This window comes from Ceratina calcarata, unplaced genomic scaffold (genome assembly GCF_001652005.2).
Source record: "Ceratina calcarata isolate Rehan_Ccalc_2016 unplaced genomic scaffold, ASM165200v1 scaffold397.2, whole genome shotgun sequence".
NCBI classification, from domain to species: domain Eukaryota; kingdom Metazoa; phylum Arthropoda; class Insecta; order Hymenoptera; family Apidae; genus Ceratina; species Ceratina calcarata.
The window spans coordinates 428,309-455,311 of NW_017163090.1; the positions used below are offsets into that span (position 1 = coordinate 428,309).

General features: G+C 48.1%; 1 protein-coding gene across 1 annotated transcript; it reads right to left on the reverse strand.

Annotated features, from left to right (window-relative positions):
* On the reverse strand, positions 1-27,003 carry tyn (trynity). Its single transcript, XM_018026932.2, has 12 exons — positions 26,734-27,003; positions 7,899-7,980; positions 7,556-7,825; positions 4,359-4,625; positions 3,930-4,268; positions 3,740-3,859; positions 3,454-3,629; positions 2,974-3,247; positions 2,800-2,881; positions 2,580-2,724; positions 2,318-2,507; positions 1-2,242 (listed from the first exon to the last, which is right to left on the reverse strand). Exons 2-12 carry the CDS (start codon positions 7,978-7,980, stop codon positions 2,091-2,093), a joined length of 2,097 nt encoding a protein of 698 aa, XP_017882421.2. The 5' UTR covers positions 26,734-27,003; the 3' UTR covers positions 1-2,090.

The following is a 27,003-nucleotide window of genomic DNA, read 5'->3' on the forward strand; positions in this document are numbered from 1 at the left end:
TTCAAAATTGATCTCTGTTTAATTATTAAAACGATCGCGTACATAAATAGAGTACAAGTACGTGTGATATTGATGCGTGTATGCGTGTCTCTATCTGACAACGAGTGTCTACCGATCCAATAATATGTACACTCGATTTACTCGTTTCTACCCACGCAGGGGCTGAATTGGGGCTTCCTTTCGAAATCCGTTTTAATCGTACCGATAAATGCAGTCAACATCATTTTCCGCTTCGATACAAGATCACGCTCGATTAAAGCTTAATCTCGAATCATCCGTAATTCTGTGACATTTCCGCAACATCGAGATATTATCGCAACTGGGATTTCTCCGAACCGATAGCGTATTCGGATAAATCCACGTCACGTTTCAACGCACATCGCTCGCAAAAATCTTGAAATGGCCTATTCGAGTAAAATAATGGTACCAAACTGATAGAAACGATCGATCGAAATACGATAGCACAGAGTATAGACATACGAAATAACCGATCGATTCTCAAAAATAAGATTGCTTCTTGCGGTTCATCAGTGATTAATGAGTACTCTCTTTAGTTGCCCATTCGTTCTTCCTTTCTATTCCTTTCGCGTACGCTTAAATGCTCCATTTATCTCCTACCTTAAACGCTAATTGTATCGTTAGAGACGTTAGTGAAGCGTGAACCTTTAAATATTGCTAGTCTCGATACGGGTTACAAGTCGATTTCCGTTGGGGAAAGATGAACATAAAAGTAATCGGAACCGGGTCTGGGGGCGGTTTATTCACCGTTCGACGACGTTTCGAAATCGGAAAGCATACTATGAAAAGATAATTTCTCGCTTTCCATTTAGCTCTCCTTGCAACCCGATCAGAAGTAGCTTTTATGGGATAAGAAGACAGTTAGCTGTGTCTATGATGTCTTTAAATAAAGTGTAGTTACAACGTATTCCTCTCGTTAGGGAGTCCCTGTGTTTACTTTAAGGTGGAGCTCTCCTTCGGTGAACGTTCGGCTCTCTCGATCGGTCTTCGAAGAGTTCACCCGATCGACGAATCGATTCGAACATTAACCAAGCGAGACTCCTGGGCCTTCGAAGAAAAAGAACGTAGTCGTCCGCGGGTCGAGGATTGATTTTTCTCGATGCGAGGAACCGAGACGCATTTCGCCAGGTTTTCGTCGTCCTCGAGAAAAAAGAAAACATTCCGCGACTCGCCACGAGATATTGCACGCGAGATCCTTGCGATCTTCGTCCCATGCGATCTAAAAGATCGGATACGCGCGATAAATAGTAGGTATGTATAAAAATGAATAAGTCAGACATAAAAATACGTATGCGCATTAAGAGATATTGTCCCGTAAAATGATCCGAAAAACTGATACGCCTACTACCGATATCGTTGTACACGTAAAAAACTATCGAATCCCCGATACTCGCGATGCCGGTTGCCCATTACAAGAGCGTCCGACGCCTCGTGATTCCGTCGTCACCCGCGATATGTACCGTCTAGCGTCGCGCGCAAATTATATTTAAAGCGTTCTACGAGCGCGCAACGACAGAGGGAGACGGCGCGTTTTACCATCACCGATGAAAAGATGCCGTTCGGGCCGTTGCACAAACGACTCGTGACTTTTACAATGCGCGATGCCCCATCCGACATTATCGCGAGCGATACTCGGAATTTTGTTCTTTGCTTAAATGTGCCCTTGATTTCCCTTCTTCTTTCTCGGGCCTCAAACGCGTCTCGAATTCTAGTACCGAGTTTCCCGAGGGAGTCCAAGTTTATGGATTTTTATAGTTAAATCGCTCTCGGACGAGCGCATCGCGACGAATTCGAAATCGATCGGCAGGAGGAACATCCGCGCGGGAAAAAACGAGCGCACCGGTCATCTGTTCTCGGAACGCGCGAACAAATAGCGTGGAAAACGCAAATTTTCCACGCGTCGACGACTCGTTGGCTCCGAACGCGCGTCTTTCGGATTCGTCGCGCGCGAGCCGAGCGATTTCGCGCTTAATTTTGGAACGTTTTTCCTTTTCGCCGATCTAGCTTGAACTCCCGCTACTTCACGTTCCTACCCCCGTTGTCACCTTCGTCGAGCGACGTTGGAAATTTTCTCAAGGCATGGTTTTACGGGGCGACAACCATTTTTTCATGTAGTAGCAGAAGATCGTGGAAACGTAGATGAGAACCAGGAGGGCGCAGGTCACACCCAAAACAAGAACCGAAGTCTTCGTCGGGCAGGGCTCCACTATGGTCACCGTCTTGTCTGTGAAGAGAAAACGTTCAATATATCGCATCGACTTCAACTCGACGACCGCGTATCAGTCGAACTACGAATTACCTGCTTCGTTGAAGTCTATACTGGCGTCGCTCTTGAAAAAGTCCGACTGCTTCTCGTCGCCGAAGTCGAGGACGAGGATCTCCTGGGACAGCGTCATGTCCTCCGCCTTTTCCTCCGTGCCGTTCGAGATGCTTCTTCGGCGCCTCTTGCCCCACGATTCCACGGATTCGCGTCCCCACTCGCACACAGCCTGCGAACAAACGTTTTTTCTTAATTTCTCTCGATGAACGAACGTGAATAATCACTCGCATCGCGTCGTTACCGGTTCGCAAGGTCCCAAACAGTATTTGACATTGCACTGGAAGATCACGCCGTAGGACTCGGTGAATCTGAATGCCTCGTAGACGGACTGAAGAGCGTTACCATCGGGCGTGAAGCTCGGGAAGATCGACGGATCCACGGGACAGCTGTGAATACGAACGACAAGGATTAATGGTTTGTAACTCGTTTACGCAAGGTACGCGTCGAAAAAGGCTACCGACCCCTCGTCGTCGATGATCTGGAACGTGCTCTTGGAGTCCTTAGCCATGGCGACGCAGCTTCGAGCAAAGATTCCGTAAGGAGCTACAGACAGTTGAAAACGGGAAAGCGGAAGTGAGCTCAGCGAGACTCGTTCGGATCGATTGATTAAAATTGTTTCATAGATTCGGACTCACTGTCTTCTGGGATCTCGATTCTGAATGTTAGCTTGTCTCCGATACGGACGGTCTCCACTTCTCTAGACCTGCTATCAAGGATTCGGATCCTTGGCGGAGGGGCTTCCGGTGCGCTGGTGATGCTGATCATTTCCGGATCTCGAATCGGCATCATCCCGAAGGTGATGTTCTTTGAGGACATGTCGTAGGTGCACTTCACCTTGTAAATCTTGTCGGCCTTGGTCATCACCACGGAGTGATGTTGAAGGACGACCGTGTTCGAATATATCCCAGTCTGAAAACCGTCACGCTGCTACGGTGAACAAAGTAGATAGTTGTAGAGAACAGGATTCGAACGACTCGCGTGGATACGAAAGTATCTACGTATTCGGATCGTATACGCATATCCCTTATTATACTAACGTACGCACACCCATCGTATGCGTGCGTTTATGCGCCTGTGGGTGTGCGCACCTATGGAAATAGGTGCCGCGCACTTACCACGCTCTGAGTGTTACAGTCTTGCCCGCTCATGGTCAGATCGAGCCTGAAGAGATCGCTGTTGATCACGTCGATGTTGCAGGTCTCGGAACGGCCCAAAGCGTAAATGCGGCCGTTGAACGGTTTGTTCGTGCGAACCTGAACCGCGATCCGAGTATCTTTGCAATCGACTGACACTGCAATCATTCATATTTCGATCGCGATAATTGTCTCTTCCGATTCTATACCATCGTACGGACTGTGTACGAAATACAGCTAGCAGCTGATTCCGATCGTTTCTACGTACCATCATAACAAGTGCCAGTTTTGTCGCAATTGATATCGTTCCTCGTCAGGTTGTTTATCGTCGGATCTTCCGTGGTCTCGAAAACGACTGGCAAGGGATCCGCGACTGGACCCGTACCCTCTGCAATTTCAATTTCGATTTGAAGCTTTCCACGAACAGACCTGGAAACCGCGGTCGTTTCAATCCTCACTTTCGCAATAGTTCTCGAAATAGGTCCCGACTCTCTCGCCGTTGTCGATTAGGGGTCGTTCTGCGTTCAGGTAGGTCGAGGGTCCGTCTGGAAGGGTCCAGTGATCCAGGTGGAATAGCTGACAATTGTATGCGGATCCTTGGGGCGCGCCCCGATAAAGGAAAGACCTGCAGAGGAACTCGTTCTCGATCTCGCAAGCCAATCTGCACGCCGACTCGCTCTGTACTTGCAGCTCCTTGTCCGTGTAATAGTGCAAACCTGCATATTGCGCCACCTTGTCGTCGGCTACGCCGATTCTCGGCATTTGATAAACCCTCTGAGCCTTGCACGCTTCTTTCCCTGAAAAATTTACCACACGACACGTCTCGGCCAACGTTCCGCGATGACTCGATAATTACCGTCGACGCGATGGTCGAAAGCAGTCTTTACCTTTTAGACAGAGATTTTCGAAATAGTCAACGCCTTGTGTGTCGACGAATTGCACGTACTGGCCGGTTGTTCTTCGATCGGAGTCGCTCAGGTGACACTGTAACGTCACGTAATTGTATTCGACGGAGCGACAGGTGAATCTGTGCTCGTTCAGACAGGCGGCGAGACAGGCCTCCTTCGTAGAAGTGTAGATCAGAGCGTTGTCCAGTCCGCGGATCATCTTGTTCGGGACGCGTTCGAATGACCACGGTCGCAGGCAAACGTTCTCTGAAACGCGTCATCATTGGAAGCGAAGTCTAGATTAAATGGAATAGAAGAGCTCGATCGCGCCGAGATACGTTATCGGACCGAAAATCCTTCGGTAAACGGATGAATCTCATCGACGAGAAAATGCACCAGCGTATCGTTCTATCCTTAAATGTCAATAGTAATAATAACGATAATTGCAATTTTCCGAATCGTTCATTGTACGTAGCGAGACTTGTTACATATGGAACCATTCGTCGAGCGTTTTCGTTCTCGCATAGAAGCGGTACGGAATGAACGCGTGGACGCTTCTAGCTGCTGATTGCGGACGCGACGTCAGCGCATTCGACAAAGGAACCGAGTATATGCGAGCTATGTTGCGAGAGGCGCTCTTCGTTATGCAATTCTCACGTGTAGGTACTTGCACCCGGTACCCACGCGACGACGACTCGCTTGGCTGTTGCGTCCAATTTGGCACTCGAAAAATACTCAATTTTGAATTTCAAAACCTGCCTATCCGTGTCGTGTCGTGTCGCAACGCGTTACACAGAATTCATCTACGTAACGTACATTTTATGCTTGAAATGTCAAGGTTGCTTCTAGGTCGTCCTTTTACGACGGGAACGGACAAGAAGAAAAGTGGATGACCGTTCGAAACGAGGGAAAAGAAAAGTAGTGGACGGTGGAAGCGTGGATCTACGGTGACGATAGAGTTAACCGTTGGATTCTAGGTACGGGTCTTCGAGGAAGCGTGAAAAACTTCTCGATCGGTCGATCACGCGAGCGTAAGCATGGGACTGGTCGCTGCCGAAATCACGAGCGGTGAGGACATGTGACTAGAACTTGGCATCGTAACGTCGTGACGCACGACCGGCGTGACTTTTGGCCGGGTACCGGGAATATCGCGTATCGCTCAGAACAGCCCGCGCGCGCTCTAATTGCTTTTCCGTTCGTTCCGCCCTCGAAACCGGCGCTAACGCCGCGACCCGTGCCAACGAACCGTCGCGCGCCGATGATTCATGTCGCTTGCAAATTCCCGATCGTCTTTGCCGAAACGCATACCCATCTACTCGCTAACGTGCGAAATAAGTGTGTAATCGTTTCAATACGAGACCTCCTGTGGCGCGGCGTTTCGACTTGTTTCGCACGACACGGTGGATTATTAATAACTCGTTCTCTCTCTAGAATAGAATCGAGCACGAGTTAAATTCCAATCGTGTTCCGAATATTGTACTCGGAATCTTTAAAAATACGCTGGCTTGCTGTTTTCAGCCGTGGACTATTTTCGTACGTCGTCGTGCACCGAGTGAGCGTAGGCGGGATATGTTCGCATCGGAGAAGAAACGAGACGGACTTCGCGATTTCCGTTACCGCTGAAAATATTTTCGTTGACGGTTCTACCGGCGCTGAACTTCTGTCATTCGCGATCGGCAAGCCATGAGTCACCGCGGAGTCTAAAATTAATCGTTCCTCGCCGCGGTCAGGCATCATCCTCCCTTCGTTTCCTCGGGAAGGAATCCGTTGCGTAAAATTTTGCACGTGCCAAACGGTGACGCGTACACTCAGGTTTACGATTCCGAGAAAACGTTTCATGTCGAGCCGCAATTTTCATTTCTCGATCTTCCGTTTCGCGTCTTTAGTCTTTAAAATGTCGTAATTGTGATATTCATTCTCCATCGTACTGTTCAAATTTAATTATCGACGCGGTTAACCATTACAACAGATCCAGAAGTATCGTCTCTCTCATTGTAATACGTGTCACAGTATATCAAATATACAATACAGTAAACCTCATTCTGTTTTTGGTTTCAAAAGAGCGATCAGCTCCTTATTACAAAGAAATAAATAGACAATAAAAAAGGGATAGCTATGGTATTCGTCGAGGAAATAAGAAATTATCGTTTATATTTCGCTAGAACGAACAAGGTGCAAATCCAGCAGGTCGTTTCCAGGAAATGGGAAACTACCTGGAACCGTCCCACGGAGCGCGATTGCGTCAGTTTTACGACCGTACCCTTAGCTCCGATATCGGTTGGAAGGGATCGAGGGTACTGGTACCAGCAGGCTCGTTAAACCAATATTAGGGGTTTCTTAGCCCCCCTAGGGATCTTTTCGACACCTCGAGGACTGGCAGGCAGATACCTGTTTATAGCAGAGACCGTGCTTAGACCGAGACGGCACTAGTAGACCTTTCATTGTTTGCCGGCACCAGACACTCGGCACCAGGCCTTTGGCAAATTGTCGGTGAAATTTTCCAACCCGGCGAAAATCCGACCCGTCCATGCCCATGGTGTTACCGAGGGGCGAGATCATTGTGTCGATCTCCAGGGGTTCGACACCTTCTTCGTCTTCGTCGTTTCTCGGCTTTAATAGGATCGAAGGTAGAAACTTTCATAAGCGCCAAGTTTCAAGGGGTTGTTCATACAGTACGACGACAACGATCGTAGCGGAAAAGGAAAAAATTTACGCAGTTCGAGGGAAATGGAAATGACACAAGGTATTCGGTTCTTTTCGTTTTCCAATCGTCGAAGAAAAGAGAAAACAACTGGAAGAGCGAGAGCAAATATTGTTTCGACAACAGCGAAGGGTGCGAGTAAACGAATCCACCCAGCCGCTCGAGACGAACAGCTACTGGGTTTTTATTCCTGGTATATTTGCACGCCTACCTGCTCTCAACCGGCTTTGTTAGCTGCGTTTAAACCCGGATTATCACGCCTTTCTCTCTGCCGCTCGTCCTTACCCGTCGAAAGGTCGCAGAGCGGTAATTATCGTTTGTTAACAAAGCCATGCCAGTAGCTCGATTACGCTTTGCAATCACTCTAATGGATGTCGGGTAGGTCTTCGATTTACTCATAGGTGCAAGTACCGGTTTTCGAAGAAATGCTTTTAAGGACGTTCATCGGACTCGGGTATTACTCGCGAACGTTTCGAGTCCACCGACATTCGCTCACCTGATCTGATCTGAAGCTTCGTCATATAATACATGTTCGCGGCTCGTTGCGGCTGCGCCGCTGGATTCGTAGCCGCGGTCTCGTTTTGTAGCTGACACAAGGTGTCCTGCATCGGCGCCAGAGGATTCACTACGAAGGAGAACGCCGCGGCTTGGCATTCGGCCTCCTCGCGGCACCAGCCTTGACATTCGTACAGAGACAGATTTCTCACGCTATAGTAAGTCGTCCCACGGTAATCGTAGTCTGTCAACTTCTCGAAAGCCGTCCTAGCTGAAATCCATACATGATTTCCTTGAAACTTGGTTCGCGTCTTGATAGATTCGTCGACGAGATTTTTACTTACCCAGAGCAGCGTGAGCGACGGAAACCATAAACGCGATGCCGACGACCAAGGTGGCGATCGTCCCGATCGCAGGCGTGCCCATCTGAAACAGAACGAATGAACGTTGGTTAATTCGTGATTCGGCTAATTAATCGTTGATTAGATTTCTCGCCGGAAGTAACGGCGATGATTAATGCTAATAGGAAATCGTTTCTCCTCGATTTTTGTGTTTGATAGCATTTAGTGGAAGCTAACATTTTTCTTTCATTCGCGAAGGTTGACGGGATAAATTATAGTTATAGGGGTGGACGATAACCAGTTTCTCGCAGGATACGCGTGTTCGTAAATCAATCCCCGAGAGAATAAATTGCGCGCTTCCGATGGAAGAGAGACGAGGAACGTTCGTCGAGCGAGGTTCGTAAAAGTTGTTAAAAGACGATCCTCGAGCTCTCGAGGAAGTCGTCTCGAGCCTCGAGTAATTCGCTCGCGCCGCGTCAGTTGGAAGCGCTCGAGTCACCGGCTTTCCTTTTGCTCTTGTTTCACCGACTCGCCGCTTCCTGGATTTCTTCTTTCCCGCCCTTTCTTTCTCTCTCACTCACTCTGATTCGCGTGCGCTCGCACGTATTTTCCCGTTTCTTCCCTCCAGGCCTTCCAGCTAGTCGTTCGACCGCTCGTCAATTGCGATCAACATTTCTTCGCGTTTTCCCGAATGTCGGCCTCTCGTCTTTAATCGTTGCATCGATTTACCGATCCGACGATAGAGACTTTCATAGAGAATTGTATAAGTTTCGTTAAACACTCATCCAGTAGTTGTTCGATGTTCTTACGCGGTCTCAGTTCGAGGGCATTGGGGCTCCGATGGCCAAGGCTGTGTAACGGAGGTCGGGGAGGAGCAGAGCTTCGGCCTGGCTCGTACCGAGGTCAAGAGTTCGCTCTATATCTTTTCTCCCTTCGTATTCATATCTCGCTGGTCAGATCACCTCGTGTTTTCCTATAATGACTTGATACTTTACGGCACCATCGTATTCAATACGAAATTGCAGTGCCGAAATTGTACTTCTTTGTTCTCGTTAAAAAATGTCTAGTAAGGATCGCAATTTCTGCACGTCATAATTTTTACTCACTGATTTACGAGTGCACATAAAATTATACAAAAGAAAGCCAGTGAACAGAAATTGTTACGTGAATAGAAGTTGGGTCATTTACTACACGTACGTAGATTCTTGTCGTTTCTTATTTGGAAAACACGTTCGACTCGAAGATGCGTCACCCCGGAACGACTGGGATTTCCTGAACACATGGGATCGTTCGAACTGTTACACGCGTTTCCGACTGACCCTCGTGGATCGAATTGCACGATTTTTCAACTACGGTTCAAATATATGTTTTGGAAATGTTTCACACGGTTCGTCTTGTAGTTACCGTTGACCGAGGGGAAGGTTACTAATTTCTATTTTTGAATGGTTCTCGACTCGAATAGACGAGTCGTGAAATTTCGCGTATCGACGATTTTATCCTCGATTAGCGACAGCGGACAAAAGAATACGTTTAGATATATACGTATGGAGTACGAAAAGGTTTCGCTCGTACATCATCCGTACGATAACGCGAGCAAGTTCGTTCCGGCAGGAAAAGTCGTTTCGCGTGTACGCGGATCCCTGACCTTTACGTCGCAACCGGTCCTTCGGGCCGCGATACACGGCGATGTCCGCGATACGAACGAGCAACCAGAAACCTGGCCGACGACTTGTCCGGCAGACGTTCCACCGCTTTTCAAGGTCCTGCCACCTAGCCAGAGAGACCGGCTTCCGGTATTTCGTTCCGCGAACCGCGTCGCTTCCGTATTATATGTATGTTTGCCTTATTGTTTTTTACACAATTGTGCTAAGAAATAGATCGGTATTGTCGCAGTCTGATTAAAAAAATTCGACGCTTCACGAGCTGGAATCTCGTTTCTTTATCACCGAAACGTCAGTGCGTTTCAACCTTGAAACCTCAGACTGAGAACCGAATTATCCGCGCAATTGACACCCGGAGAATCGAGTATCGACCGCGAGTCCAATTTCATTATCCCATTTACGAAAGAGGCTTGCGGTCAATCTATGTAGGTTCTGGTTCTGACCTTTCTTCGTATCATTATTTCGTTAGTCATTATGGTGCATGCATCGTACGGCTGAGAAACGAGGACGAGAGAGTGGTTTTCCATTTGTCTCGACATTCCGCGTCGAACGCGCTCGTGACTAGGCGCAACGATCTCGTAACAAATGGCACCAAGCCGGGTCGAGCGCGGTACCCGTGGAACGCAGACGGGATCGGATCTATCCTCCTTATTAACTCGTCCAGAGTTGTCGGTAACGAATTCTTCTCCTCGATGATCTTAAGGTCCGGGAACCCAAGCACCGATCGAATCATCAATATTAAACAGCTGGGGAACGATTTATCAGACCGTTCGCTGGTCGGCCACCGTTGCCCGCTGGCATGGTCACTACGGTGGTTTTCTCTCCCCCGCCTCGATCCGAGAAAAACTGTCTCCTCCCCGTCCGCGGACCATAGGCAATTAAATCCTACCCGGGTAACCGCTGGCTTCAATCTCTGGCTTAAACGAAGGAACCTCGGCGGTCCCGACGTGGGACGGTTAAGAGGAGGTAACCGAGGGTGGCTACATTTTTCGTCGTTTAACGTTTCGCGATGCTGCACGTACCTCGAACAGGGGCTAATGTTATAGCTTAACCTTCTCCGGCTACCAAGAACGATCGTGCTCGGAGCCGCGTTCTCGAATTGCATTTAAATCTCATTACACGCCGTTCGTCCTTCGCGCGATCGTAAACTTGTCCGCTAATTGATTTTTGTTTGACTACGTTTACGCTCGTAGTTCGCTCCGCCTATCTCCGGAAAGGGTCACCGCGAATTTAATTTCTATTCGGGGAGAAAGTAATTTATTTACTTATTTATTAAACGGGCTAAATGCTTTTATATAAGATATACAGCTTGGGACGATAATCTCTGGCCAGCTCTGGCTCGTATTAATTTACCCTAGGAGAACAAGATTAAAAAACAGTACTAAATCTGTCTACCAGGAATGGAAATATCATGTATAATAATGACAATAAAACGAAAATTGTTAATCAAGCAGTTCCCCCAGCATTCCGCGAATAGCACGACAATTCAGATATCCATAATCCTTGCGGAAGATTCCTTTTATGGTCTCGTCGGCAGTTATGCTTGAATAGCTCGTCGCCGAGGTTTTCAACCGACTTTTCAGCTCTTTTCCTGTGCTTCTCGAACGCGATTCGTAATTAGGCGGTTCGCTTCGCGATTGACGCGCGTGGGCGGGTACCTTGCGCGGCCGCTCGTTTTCGACTCGATTCGTAATTAGCGATTACGCTTCGACGACGAGGGTGCGCGAAACTGCGCGAAGGACGCAGTAACGGATACTCGGGAGAAGGAAGCGAGATCCGCGATCGTGGAAGACGATAGAGTCTCGCAGATTAAAAACCGAGATATACCATCGTTTCCGTCGACTAATTTCGTTCCACACCTATCGTTTCCGGCACCGCGCCGTTGCTATTTGCATATTTTACTCAGTCATAGTAGAGCGAATTTCGAGCTCAGGATTCGGGATTCGTTGCCGATGCGCATCCATCACTAACGAGAAGATGCTCATTCGTTTCTGGATTAGACTCCCGCCAGTATTTATCTCGCGGATCGCGAGAAATAAATTTCAAAGGCTAAATATGCGTGGGCGCGGGTCAAACGGTAAAGTCTACGTTCGCTCGTAAATTCTCGCGACCATCCGCACTCCCTTGCATCGATGCGCATTCGATATTCCCAGGTTCGATGCATTCGATTTTCTGTACGATGCTATGTATAATGTATTCTACCTGGAAGTTGTTCACGCTTCGAGCCTGCGTTACGCGCGGTCGTGGACGACCGAGGATGACGTTACGGTTCGTGACAGGCTGGAAGCCATGGAATCTATCGAGTCTATCGGATCGATCGGCGAGAAGGAACGCTGGATTATCTCCGTCGTCGTCTAGGCAATGGTCGATTTACGACCGCATACCCGAACGGTAGCCTGAGAGTAGATTCATAAGTAGGTAATAAGACACGGAGAGACCTCCTTCTCCGACCTTTCGGAGAGTTTGAGATTCGCGAACGAACAAGGCACGTAAATCTGTGCCGAGTCGATCCATCCTCGGTAAATAGAACTCCGTGAATCTTCCTCTCTCTTTCTCGGCTCGAGGCTCGATGATCGGGCGTCATCTTTCAGCCGTTTCGTCGATCGTATAAATCTTGAGCCTGGGATCTAGGTTCGCCTTCCGTGAGAAACTTCTGTCTCGAGGAACCGATGGTATTCCAGTCTCGGTCAGTTCTTCGTAAACGACCACTTTTAGGAATTAACGAACGAACGAGCGCGAGTTCCACCGAAGGTAAAGACGCTGCGCGAAGGTATCGCCGTCTATTCGATTTATCGTCCTTCAACAATCTTTCTTCGCGATTCTTTTTTCGACTGTATAGTGAATGTTTCAATTTCTACTCAATGGCAGATTTTTCGATTATTTTAAGTGTTGATGGTTTCAAGATTTTTACTTTATTCTCCTGGACTTACGAGCTGTTAAAGGTTCAAAAAGTTTATATTATATGTATAAATGATTAATCTTAAAATTATACTAAAATACGTCAGCGAGTAGAAACTAGGACAATTACTATATTATTTGATCTACGTCCGTCGATTTTAAGTACATACATACGTACATGTAACAAATGTCAACGCTGTGTCGAGGAACGAAAGGAGTACCAGCGAAAAAGGAAATAGAACGACGCTAATCGGTTTCCTACAAGGACGCGTCGGACTCGTCTTTCGTCGAACAACGAGCTCGTCGTCCGGCAGGAATAAAAAGACGTAAGGAGGGTCGGTGATAAGGATCGGATCCTAGGCGCTCGCGTAGTACGGGTAGGTACCTAGCTGGGAGCACCGATCTCGATAAATCTCGGGAGTAATTAGCGGCCGGATCGTGGTTTGGTCTCGGCTGTCTCGATGGCCGTACCGAGACTCGAGACGCGGATAGGGCTGCGGAAGCGGGGCTGAGAGCTAAGGGGAGGATCTTCGTCGAAGGACGAAGGGGACCAAGCAAGAAATATGATTATACCTTCTTCTGGCGGGCGAGAGATCCACGATGGTGCAACGACCTCCCGTCCCGGCGGTGAAAGAAGCGCTTCGCCTTCCTTCCCTTGCGCGCGCTATCGCAACCGCGGGAATAATAATCTGCGAGGGCAACGCCGCCGCCGACCTCTCTCTCTGTTCTCGGCATACTCTCCACGATACTTGAACGTTCGCTTCTCTCTCGCCGTCAAATTTATTCGATTAGCCCGACCGATGTTCCGTACTGTTACCGATACGAGCGAATATGAGTTCCGTCAGTTTGAACGAGAGTGAATTTAATCGAAAACGCGGAGCTACGAACGAAAACTTTCGATACTTTCCTCTGGCACGACCGCGACCGCGAACATAACCGTCCACTTGCACCGGCAGCGTTCGGCGATCGTGCAGCGGTCGACTCCCTCGGTCTTACGTTTTTCGCGCAAATTATCGTAACGATCGCCGCGCCACGGTAGGCCAATTTCGCGGTAAAACGCTTGGAACTTTGCGACCATTTCGCTCGTTGAAACCGGAGAGGAGGTAGCATTTTTTTTTCGGCATCGTCCGTCACGCTCCAATGTTCGCGCTTCCGTTCCGCGAAACTTCGAGCTGTGGAATCGAAGAGGTAAACCGAATCATTTTCAATCCGAAGATTCTTTTTATAAAATTCCATACAATGGTAACGCAAATACGCTGATGGCAACTTCCACGCTCCTTCGATTACCCGCGGAAATTGCACAAAGAAACAAGTGTATTTCCTGTCCGATTCGAACGATTCAGGTCGCAAATTGTCAGTGTCCTTGGTCTCGGAAAGTTCTGACCACAATCGACAATTCGATTTCGTATTAACAAATTAAAAAAATTGTGCAAAGAACTATGCAAGCATCGCGATCAACGTAACTATTTCTCACCGGCGAACACTAAAGTTCCCGTTATAACGTGTAGAATCGAGGTAGGCATGGAACGGCACGGAGAGCGATGCGATGTCACCGGACGTGAAACCGCGCAAGAACGAGGAAGGGTTGTTCTGGCGTCGTTAGTCGCTGCCAGTTAGGGACTGCCGCGGGTGGCCCGTTAGATCGAAGCGATGTAACGCGACTCGCATACGCGAACCGAGCCGATATCCCATAGAAAACTACGAGGGTGTTTGCAAAGCTATACGCGATCGTGTACATCGAAGAAGGAGAAGGATGGGTAGGGTGGCAGGATCGCGATGCGCGAGAAGCAGAAGCGAAGAGGGCGAAGGGGGTTATCGGATAGGTCGCAACCACAGGAAACGCTGCTGGTTGCAAATGTGAGACACGGGTTAGAGTTAGAGAGAACGAGGAGGAGCAGGAGCAGAAACGAGAAGAGTAAAAAGAAAAAGGTAGGGACGCAGCATCCGGTCGCGGCCGTTCGAGCAGCCAGCCAGAAGATATTACGTACTCGGAGCCATGTAAAACCGTCCCCCGCGACATTTTGTCTTCCTCCCTCGATGCACGCGCGGCTCGCTTTCGTGTTTCACGATTTTTCCACCCGTCTAAGCGGATCTCTCGAGTCTTCTCCTTCTCCTCGGTCTTTGTCTCGTTCCTGTTGCATGCAAATCGAGTGGCCAGGAATAGGCGAGCGCGAAAGGGGCCCGCCGCCGCCGCCGCGAAGCAACGAGCCGGCAGCTAGGAAAAGAAACGGACAAAAAGAGGGACAGGAAGAAAGAGAGAGAGAGGAGCCGGAGATGTACCTCTCAAGGACACGATCCACCGCAACCCTGTGTGCTTCGTGACAAGGATCCTCTTCGCGGACGAGAAGCCGCGCCGCTACACCGTTCGGAACGCGAAAGGATCGAGGGGATCTACCGGGAAGAATCTCGAAATGGTTACACGAAACCGCTTGTCGCGGGAGATTTCTTTGAAATTCGCCATTCCGGATCCTCGTCGGAGTCGGTACCACCGGTGGAGATTCCAAGCCGATCTCCGTTTCTCTTAGTTTTTGTTCGCCGTCGAAAAGCTATGCGAGAACGAGCTAGGAGAAGTTAATTATAATACGACTTCGACTAATACTGATACAAATACGACGAAAGATTCGATCGACTATGATTTTGCACACGCATATGTACATATTTCAAACTGGAATCGTTACGCGTAGTCGATTCTCGCTACAATTACTTCGACCCGATCAGTGCGTACGGCATGGAGTGCGCAGAGCGCGAAATTTCATTCCAGGGATAATCAATTCCGCGAGATCGTTATCTCGGGATACGCGTAGCCGAAGCGAGTCTCACGCGTCACGATCCATCGGGAATAAATATGTAGGGGTACGCATTCGTGTGCATATTATTCGGACGGCGATGAATAATGAGCGGAGCAGCGATGGGATTTTGCGGTTAGCCGTGTAATCTTCTGCTCGCGAGCGCGAGTGCCAACTCGTTCTCGGATGATTTGTAATACCCTTTACGTAATTCCGGTTAAACGGTCCGGTTAAAGATAAGGGTGGATTGAGGAAGCATCGATACATCGGTTACGTTATTTCTAGCCGAGGCGAATCGTCGCGCGTCGTCTCGGGATCCAATTAGCCTGGACGATTCCAGTTTCATTAAACGTTTCCTCGATAGCCGGTCCGTTTATTAACTCGTGTAATTATAGACTTAGCCGATGAGTAATAACCATTTACCGCTAACTATATCACGAGCTTTTTAATTTATCTTATATCTCGGACCGCTTTTGAACATCGTTTACCAGAAACTTGTGAGCAGGAAGCAAGTGAAGCCGAGAGTTCGATTTCTCTATTGTATGTACGTGAATGTTATTTTTTTTGCATTTTATTCGTACGAGTTTTGGAATCGTCTTCACGCGGAAGCGACCAGGCGGGGCGAGGTTCGTTTCACGGTCGTTGAAAAAGAGGGTCAGTGTCGCGTTGGGTGTAAGATCCCGAACGTACTTTCACCGTACTCGTGGGTAATCGCGATTGCGTTTGCGATTGCGTTTATGTAACTTGAAAACTGCGGTAGCGAGGTCATTCGTGCGGCGCGTCGAAAGTTAACAAGAAAAGCGCGTTCGGAGATTCGCACGGTAACGACGATCAATGTTTCTTACGATCGGTCAGCGTCAGGGAAAAATTGCTCGACGGAGATGGAAAGAGGTAGGAAGAGCAACGTAGAAGAATTAGCTTTTGGATATATAGGAAATATGTAGGGGGGGGGGAGGGGGTCGAAACGAGCAAGATGCTCGTAATACCAGAATTGCGAACGGGAATGTCGCGAGAATGGCGAAGGTGATCGACTTGCTGGCGCTGGGAAAGGATTCGAACAATCTTTCCAGGGTATCGCGCTGCTTCGACCTTCTTTCCTCTGTTTCTTCTTCGTGGCTGTAATCTCATCCTTCTAGCTACGGAAGCTGCATCAGTACCGTTTCCCGCTATGCTCGATTCGTTCCAACCGCGTACGGAAACTGTACCTCTCCGCCGTCGATGAGACTGATTGTTCGTAAGTTCGTTACCAACTCGTTTTTCCTCTTTCCCACTACCGAGTTTAATCACGCGCGGAGACATCGTTTCATTCGAGTGAAATTGAAACGGATTCGTGCTTCCTCCAATTTTCCCATGAAATTTTGTCCAACGGTGTATCGGTCACCACAGTTGCTTCGATCGCTCCTCTTTTTATCGTTTTTTTGCTTTCCAATTGGATGTGAAATAAAACCGTGAAATACCGAATACTATGGAATTATCAAGATTCGTTTCAACGATTTCAAGACCAGCCTTGCAAAGTGTTATCATCGTTTCGTCGCTGGTTTCATGTTTACGAATCAGAGTTCCAAGATTCGATTCCATTAGTAAACGTACCGACGTCGACTTTACCGATTAGTCGGTGTCGGTACGCCGACGACTCTACACGACTGCGTACCTTGTAATCGATCCGTAGGCGCCCGCGCGCGCGCCTCCACTCTACCATCCTCTTTCTCGATTCCCATTTATCGTAGCTTGGGGCAATGGCAAATTAAAGGGCGATCGCGTACCGCCAAGGCCGATTCGCCGTCTCGCCGCCGATCTATAGAGTCGAACTTCGTTTCTTAGCGAATGCTTGATTATTTACCATTTCGATTGGTCGTGCTTTTTTCCGATCCGATGGCGTACCTAACATAACTACCATTGATTTTTACAATCAACCATTCGTAAGAGTTGCCTTCTGATCGTGCCTTTGAAGCCAATAACCGCTTTTACTACCGCACGTATCGGTTCCAAGAAGTATCTTCGCCTGCTCGAATAACAAGTTGTCGGCGAACCGTATGCGATTCGGGACAAGGAGATGAATAATGCGAGGTATCGATCTGTTCGAATCGCCTAATTGCGTCGTTAAAGTAGTCTCGATCGTGAAGCCGCATCGGATCTAGAAACGAACAAAAACGAGGGGAAGTTCGCCACGCTACCACGGTCTTGAATGTTCGCTCGTCCCAGAACGGATCAAAGAGGCGCCGGTGCCATTATTAGGATAGATAGGGAGGACGCATCGTCGCGCGCCGCACCGTCCGTTTTTCTCCTTCTGCGTGGACAAACGTGACGCGAAGCAGTTACGAAGTTCGGGCCCGTTAGAACGGTAAAACGCGACTCCCGAGGTCGTTTCTTGATTAAAACGTTTTCTTTCACGCGTCGACTTACCCTATCTTTCATCCTATTACTCCCTTCGTCGCGTCGTTTCAGGTCAAACGCGAAACGCTTCTTCTAGAATAATTATTTCGCTAATGTTTCCGAATCTTATAAAGCGGGAAAGGAATAAGTAATAGCTCGAGAAATGTTTTAATTTCAAGAATGATTTGTCTAGTCTTGGATTCATTTCTCTTGTTCTGGTAGTGTTGTTAATGAAATCCAGTCTGGTTTTGACATTGGCTGGAATAAGCGTCATAACTCGTTGAGTCTAACTCTGTTGATGTGAGTGAAACTGAAATGGCGGATGTTAGTTCTGTACATTTCAACTGTTAGCTTAACAAGTTGCAGTTCGAAGCAAGTAGTTCTACAAATCGACTTTTTACAACTTTATGAGCGTTCTTAGGACAAGATTACAGGCGCCGCGACAATCATCCAAGCGCGACGTGTTATCCAGACTCTGCATTTCCTTAACAGCACTATTGCAACCAGTTCCGAGATTAACATAAGCAAATCGCTGACACTTTTTCATCGTTACCTACCGGCTTATAACCGGAAAGGGACGATACCTTGCGATTCGTAATCGTAAGTCTTGCAGCGGCGAGTTCCAGCTAGCAGTCAGGTTGCGTAATTCCTCAAGATTTTTCGAACGCTCGGTTTTGACCTCGTTTTCGAGAATGCTTTACCGTTATAAGCGCGCAAACACGGCCAGCGATCGAGCGAGCCTCTTCGCTGCTTCTTCGCCTTTCTCCGTCGGTGTCTCTTTGTACGTAGTACAATTTTTGTCGATGAATAGATCGTCATACATTTATTATCGCCGGGATAGCTGACGTTCGAATCGGTAAAGAGGAAGTCGATTAGGGACGCATCTCGAGAAAGAATGAGCGTTCCCAATTTGAGCGGAGACACGAACGTCCGGGTTAGAAGGTGCGATTCGCGCGTAAGATTACACGTAAGTAGTATTCATCCAAGGAAGACTCGATTCCGTACCGAAATTCGCCTTGAACTTGATTCAGGGACAGCCTGGAATCGGGGCCGAGCAAAAGTTGACCGAGCAACGGTTTTAATCGGGCATCCATTACGAGTTACCAAACTAGTCGTCCCGCGTTTCATTCACCATTTCATCGTCTCTCTCTTTCTCTCTCTCTCTCTCTCTCTCTCTCTCTCTTGGCGATCCCGACGACTACGACTGTCCGATTCGTTACGCGATTTACCGTTAAACTCCTATTTCCAATCGTGACCTCTCTTCGTTCATTCCTATCTGCTCTTCGTTATCGAATTTGCGTCGGGCCTTCGATTTAAGGATGTGTTGGCTATACAGTCAATCCCAAAAGTTTATGTCCCTTAGAAAAACGCATTTCCTATAATTAAAAAGAAATCAGACGTCGGAAGAATAATGCTAATAATAAACAGCTACGTGCTAAANATTATTAGCAATGTTCTTCAGACGTCTGATTTCTTTTTAAAAAATGCGTTTCTAAAGTGCATAAACTTTTGGGATTGACTGTATAGCCAATACATCGTTGGAACGTGAGTACGCTCGATGAGTCATTGTATGTAACACACGCGATGAATATACTTATTTGCGAAGGAATTTCTATTTTAAAACGGTGCGACGAATCAAATTTAGTTTTCACTACTGACATCCGTCGATTCCAGATATGATTTTGTCGCGTTCTTTGCTAACGAAGAATTCCTTGGGGAGATCGGAAAGGGAGCGGAACGATCGAGGTCGCGTATGATTTCCGCGCTCGGCTTTAACGGTATCGGTAGATAGGTTGGAAAGTAATCTCTCCGTTTAATACTGACTACGAGAATGCAGTCTTACTCCTTTAAGTCTGAGTTACCGTTTAAAATGAAAAGTCACACATACGCGCATCTACTCGCGAGCAGCCACGAATATTAACGAGTTTGAAGTTCGGGCTCTAGGGTTCTCCTTCCGATGGCCGAAAATTATACGCAACTCTCGTTCGACCGGATCGGTTACACAGATTAGTGGAAGACGATGAACGAGTCGGTGTTAGTGGGTCCGTGCTTCTTGGCCGCTACCCAGTCGCCTCCGAAATTATACCCTGCAAAAGCTTTACTCTTTGTACCTGTACCCGACCACGAAAATAAGGTCGATAAAAGCGCAGGGGGATGATAAACAACCGCTGTAAACGACTTAGACGGGTGGAGCAAGCTAAAGGAAATAACCTGCCTTTGGAACGCGAGTAAGCACCGTCGGTTTTAGAGACCATATCCTTTTGTAATACTGTAAAGAGTGGTCATGGATTTAAGCCGCGGCGACATTGGTTTTAAGTAAAGGGGTCCTGTTAAACGATAGTTAACGTGAGGGGTTTTAGAGAACGGGTAATCCGCTTAGGTAGAAACAATACCTTGTCGACTGTTCGTGTTCCCAGGATGATTCTCAAAGAATTATTCCAGGTACCGGTGCGCGACCATGTCGTTAAAGTCGCATTAAACGAAGAAGAAGGCAAAGATGAAGATCGTTCCCCTCGTACCACAATTATCTCATCTACAGTTAGATCGAGCGAATCGGCTTGAATTAAAATCGAATCGTTTCGCTCGCACCTTCGTCTATTTTTTCCGGACTTATCGCGATGCTAGAAAAAAGGTAACGGGGTCTCGAACGATCGTAAATAAATCGTCGAGTATTCCCGCCGCGCCGGAACAATCGGTAGCGCGTTGTCTCTAATTGATACAGTTATCCGTTAATTAAGCCCCGTTCATGGAACACCGCGTACACCTGACGCGGCGACTCGTGTTGCGCGAAAGAAAACGAGGAAATTCCTCCCCGAGATTCGCATCGTTCGTGCGCAACTTTTATCTGATTTCTGTCATATTTATACTTAAATTTTTTTCACGTACTCAAGTTATCTCATCTCTAACCTCATCGATAGTTACCGATTTCACTGTTATTTACACTGGACTCGTAATCTTCCAACTCTCCTTGCTTTTCTATTACACCCGAAATTTTTAAATAATTCTACCCTCTTGTCCTTAGTTAGTCTTAGTCTGTGACGTACACTTCGATTGTATCGATTTGAAATAAAGTTCTGTTTTCTAGGCAAACTTCTTCAATTACGAATTATTAAGTCATACTCTAAAATTGCATTCAACTTCGAAAAATTTAATCATATTAGCGATTACAGTTCGTTTTTTTATCCCTGAGCATAACGAAATTAATTCTAAGTGGAACATGTCGTAAGATTGATAATACGAGGAAATATGAGAACGCTTAGATAGGAACGGGCGAATTGAAACCCAACCGCGGTCCGCGAGATAGCCGATACCGTTAACGACGATAGAATCCGGGAGCGATTCGGTCCATCTGCTATCGCAAAATGTTTTTACCGGTTATCGTAAATATCGCGTGCGGCGAGAGATAGGAGCACCGTTGCGTGGCGTTACTTGCAGAAACGTCGTCGCCGTCGCGTCGTAGCTACCGTACGCGTACTTCGATGGGAACCATGGTACTTACGCGATTGAGCTCCCGGCAGGAGGAACTCGTAGGGAATAGAAGTTTTTGCGATCGAACGATCCGAGCGTGCAAAAATGAGAGCCGCGGAATTCGACGGGGAACGCAGAAGCAACAGCCGGTTGCGAGATCGCTGGTCGTAGACCGTTGCGTGTACTGTGCGTCGTAAGCTACGGTTTGTAAACCGTAGACGATTCCTCCTTCTCGCGCTGCTCGAACGAGATCACCGATAAATAGTCATTCCGAGGCGGCATTACCATTAAGGATAAGACTAGCTCCCTCGCTCATAGATAAGCTGAACGGATACAGCGGAAAGTTGTTTCGTACTTGGCGAGGAGGAACCGGCGCGTTATGGTGCGGCGCTAGACTCCCGATCGCGATGCTCCGTCTCTTGCCTATCGCGATTCATTACGGCTGCTTTTCCACGGTCCACGTTCCGATATCCAAAAACGACCGTGTAAATACATGGCGCGTTAAAACACGTCACGGCGAAGATGTTTGTCCGCGTTGCCGCAGAAGGGTATAAAACGTAATGCGAGTTCGGCTAAGTATAACGGGAACGGTTTGAGCAGTAAGGGAATAATGGTGAGCGGTGGGCGTCGTTCGTGGCCGTGGCCTCGCAACTTGTGACTCGTGGCCAGTCGGCTCACCGATAAGTAAGGTCGTTGCGTTTTATGGAGTTCGCGCTCATAAGTGTAACGGTGTAACGAACGCGCGATCCTCGACACAGAGATTACCGTTGCGCGGTCCACAAACTCCTCGAGTCGAATAATATGTACGCGCTACGTAAGTACTTGCGCGAGTACATTAATTCCCCCTTTACTTGTCTTTACATTCCTAATATCATTCACTGGTTTACGACCCGGCTGTTCCATCTTTGTACCATAAAAACTATGTGTAAAATGAAGGTAGTTAAATCGAATCGTGACGTCCGATTGTCCGACGTGTTCTGGGTTAGAAGTTAAAACCGGAACAAGCGTTAACGATGCTACGCGATGGTAGGAAAATTAGGAAGCGGAGTAGGTCAAGAGGATTTTTAGAGTAGTGGAGCGCCGGTGCGTGAAGAACTTCGGGAACCGGATCTCCCGGGACCGGTAGAACCGTTTTGTTAAAAGTCACGAGCGAGGGTGGAACAGCGGAACTTTTAAATGGAGTATTCCATTTGACATATACTCCAAATCATGGATTCGACGGAAATCGTAGATTTAATATTCCAAAAGAAGGGCAGGAACTTATTTAACTAAATCGAGAGGCAAAAGGTGAAGGAATCGGCTCGTCCGAACCGCGACCGGCTTCTTCGTACCGTTAATCGTTAATCCCTAATCGATCGATTCCGCTTCTAAACGAGAATCTAGGACAATTCCGCGTCCTTTCCTTTGGAACTCGGTTCGTTCGAGGTCGTATTCGAGATCGTAGACTCGATATAATGTCCCCAATTAATTAGGAAATTAGGAATCGTATCGATCGATCGACCTCCTTCGCGATGCACGCTGCTCCTTGTTAACTTAATTTACTAGCGATCGAAATCGATCCGGTTTCAAGGCAAAACGCATGATAGACTTTGGTCTTTCGACTTTTTTGGTCTTTCGACTTAAGGTCCTTCGACTTTTATCATCGGATTCCACACGGAAATTGCGTAATCGAGGAAACCGGCCGACCGATAGCAGCGGTCGAATCGTTGAACGCTGAACGAAGCGAATCGAACAGATGCGCGGGCGCGTATCTGTACGCAATTGCCCAGGAAGTAGCTTTAAAACGTGCTAAGTGTTCGATAATGAGCTCCCGTCTTTCTCCATTCCATCTTCTCTTCTCGTTCTCGTCGAGTTCGTTCGCCTTTACGCGTCTTCGCTATCGCGTTCGAGCATTCGCGTCGATAACTTTCTTCGTAGCGACATCGATTTTCTGACCGTCGCAATTAATGTATTCGTTCTAGGGGTTGCTGCTACGCATTCCTGAACCGCCGATAGACATTCATCCAACGATTCTATTGTTTTTATGTCTGTAATTGATTCATGGGATCTGACGTTGGGAACATTTTTCTGATTACCGTACCTACTATCTTCATCTTCGTTCGCTTTAGGAAACTACCGCATTTTCCACGAACATCGTTTTCCTCTCCGATTAGCTTCCTTCCTTTCGCTTTCCTGGTGCAACGTCACGATCGCGTGGCTACTTACTGCTCAGAATATACGCGTACGCGTAGAATAGATCGCAGGTACCACGCTCGTGCAAATTACGAGTTAGAAATTGAGCGTTACTGATTGAGGGCGGAAGAGATAATAGGGTGGGGTAACAGCGAGGGCTCGAGGATATCGTTAGCCGTAATAAGACGTTTTAAATACTTTTTCGCGAGATGCTACGTACGCCTGTACGCGTCGGTAGCCGCAGCTGGTCGCCTTTCACGGATGCTACCGTATTCGAAATACGGGTCGGCTCGCCTACGTCTCCGGCGAGCACGAATAAATCGATGCGATTTACCGCGACCACGGTTGACCCACCAGTCTACCGTTCCACGCTCCGAGCTCCACGCGCAACCGCTCGCGAGACCGTGCTCGATGGTTCCGCGTTTCATTGTTCGCAAATGAGTATTCGTTTGTTCAACTCGTCTAACCACTCGCGTTCATTACGACATTCCGTGCGTGTCACTTATGAACGCGACATCCGTTATAGTTATACGGTTCGCATGGATCTGCCGTCGTACCGTGGCGAATCGTTTCGTCACTCCGCGTACCCATTACTAGTCGTTAGCATTGTCGGCGAGTCGTAATCTTGGTAAACGATTCGCTGTATCGAACCTAAAGCCTTTTGAACTCGGTTTTATCGAGCGCGATTCACTTCGGAGATCTCTTCCCTTAAATTTTCTCGCCGTGATTCTTCTCCGAGATAGGCCGAAAGCGAGAGAAAGAAACCGTCGTACAGGTATCTACTTCACGAAGAGGGACGCCACGCAGATTTATACGGAACCGAGTCTCGCGTTACGAGTCGAGATAAAACGCGTCTGACATTTTTCTCCGAGAGTTCGTGCGACGCGAGGCGAAGATGGCAGCTCGCGTTACGAGCAAACGTTAATTAACCGAAAAGATTCCGTGGGATAAAATTGTGAGGGGTGTACGTAGAGATAAGGGTGGATCTAGGTAGAACGTTTGAAGATGGAGAAGAAGAAGAAGGTGAAGAAGACGAAGAAAGCAAGGAAGAAGAAGAAGAAGAAGAAGAAGCAACAGCATTTGCGGAGTGTTGGTCAGGGCTTTCGAGGTCAACGGCCAAGCTGAGCCAGGCGGCGCCTGGAAGATCCTCGATCGCATCGCATCGGTTGAACGCGAGATAGTGGGGCAGGTCGCGGCTAACTGGTAGAAGGAAACGAACGAGAGAAACGAAGATGAAGCGGCGTACGAAGAAAGCATAGTAGTCGAACGATGGATGAAGCGGCACGTGAAAATCGTTTCGTTTCAAGTCTTCTCGCCTTCTATCTTCTTCCGTTTTCCCTCGATCGCTCTCTACACCCGTTCGATCTCCGAGTAACGCGTCGATCAAATCTTCTCTGACGTACGCGATTAACGCTCGGGGCTGTGCGCTTTCTATCCGACTGCATCGAAAGTGAATACGAGTTAGTTTTCGTTCTTTTCGAGTAGCGTCGGCAACTTGAAGACTCGCGGAGGCGAGGCGAGATAAAAACCGAGGGAAAGCGTAAAAGACGATGACGGAGACGATCGCGTTGATGCTGTTGCTGACGATAATGATGATGATGATGATGATGATGACGACGACGATGGTGGCTGGTGAACGCAAGAGAGAAGGAAGGAGACTCGTCACGGAGGTTGCTCACGAATCTCTTCGACTTGCCTTGGCATCGGCGGCTGAACGGGCCGAACCAACTCTATCCAATCCTATCCCAAGAACGTCGGCTGTTTTCTTCGAAGCGAAGCGATTCTCCGCGGATGCCACGCCGGGTCTTGGGGACACGAATTAGCGTTTTTTTGCGCGTCCGTTCACCGTAGAACGTGTTTAAATATAGCATCTTCGACCGGTCCACGTTGAACCTTTGGCGACGATGATGGAGCGATTTGTGAGAGCCGAGAAGTGGGTTTCGTCCATCACAACCTCGCGTGCAAATTGTTATATATCGCGACGTTGTGCACCGTGGAAATTCCGCTTACGCGTTATAGTACTCTTCGCGCGAGAACGAGTTTCTTCGCGGTAGCCAGCCCGCATATCGGCACAGTCTATTTTTCGCGCCTCGCGATTTTAATCGGCGGGCTTTCACGCGACGCGAGATGTGCGTGACACAGAAATAATTAACCGTGCGCGCGCGTTGCGTAATTAAATATGCGAACATGTTGGATGATTTAATGGTTGTTGAACTTCTCGCGCACGAACCGTAATGGGCGGACGTCGAGCGTTTTCTAATAACGTTTCCGGTCTGCACACGTGCTCCATCGGTTGCATTCGAGTTCGAATAGAATCCCTTTGTTCGCCTCGCTCTACCATTTATTTTTTGTCGACTTATCGAAGCAGTCAGTTAACGGAAGGAATTCGCGATAGGTAACGGTGAGTGATCTTCGAATCGACGACTCGTTTTCTGTTTCGAAGGTGGTGAGACTGCGGAGTAACCACGGCTATTAGAACCGCGCCCGTACCGAGTATCGGAAGGCGTTACGCTTCTCTGGCATTGAACTCACCGACTCGGTCGCGGGCTCCGAGTTTCGAGCCTCCTTTCGTTCACTGCCAGAGAACGCGCGCACCTGCTCCCCATGAATCCCGCCTATTTAGGTCGACTGGGAAAAACGTCATCGAACAGGTAACTTCTCCACGACGACGCGGAGCCTGCTTCGGCTTCCGGGAACACGATCGATGCGTCATCGCGGTGTCTACGAAATCCACGGTATCGCGGTTGAAACTCGTAACGCGTTTTTCGAAGGGTCGACGGACTCCCGTCTCGGCTGTCGGAACGTACCGGCATAAAATATTCGGCGGGCGTGCGACACGAAATTTAGTCGGTCGCGATTCGAGAGCGGGGAATAGGACTCGTTTTCGTTTTACATCGGTTGCCCGTTCGCTGTGTTTCTACGGAATTTACGGATGTCGTTCGATGACGGGGATAGCCCTGACATTGAACTCAACGCGAATGCAACGAAATCTCACCGCTGGCTGCGAGGAGTCTAATTTTCGTTTCGCTACTTTAGTTTTCGCGCGATCATGTCCTTTCATTTTGATACACCGCTTTTAGATTATCTTTTGACTTTTGATATCCGATGAGGAACGTTTTTTAGTTTAAAGAGTAATGGAGTATTCACGCTACGATTTCCATTTGTAAATCGTGACGATTTCTCGATAGCTACTGGCAACTAAACAGCCGGGGATTTGACCCACACTCTGGGTCACTCGTTTTTCAGAAGCCACTCCTGAGGCTCCAAGCTTTTCCCTATATCTTCGATTTCAGACTCTGACACTGGTCAGTCCGTGTTTAGCTGCTGAAAATTACGGGTCCTACGGGAATCGTCACGACATCTCGTCACGATTTACGGACGGAAGCCGTAGTGTGAATACTCCGTAAGTCCGAACGCTAGTCCCGTGGTGGATGCGATGGAACGCGCGATCAATCGCGGCTTTTCGAATTTCGGACGTACCTTGGTCGAAATTCCACTCGGTTTCTGCCTCGGTCCACCTCGATTCACCGGCTAGTCTCTGTAATCACTCGCCCGTTTAATCACTGTTTCCCGAAACTCCGCGAGAACCACGGAAGATAGGATCACGGATGAGAGGACCGAGAAACCTTCACCTAAATTTTGTATCACCGGTCCGATACCCCGCACTGAACACTGTTCTCTCTCTCTCTAACGGGTAAAAAAATGAAAACGATTAAAGAAACTAAAAGTACGCGTCCCGATCCGGCTGGG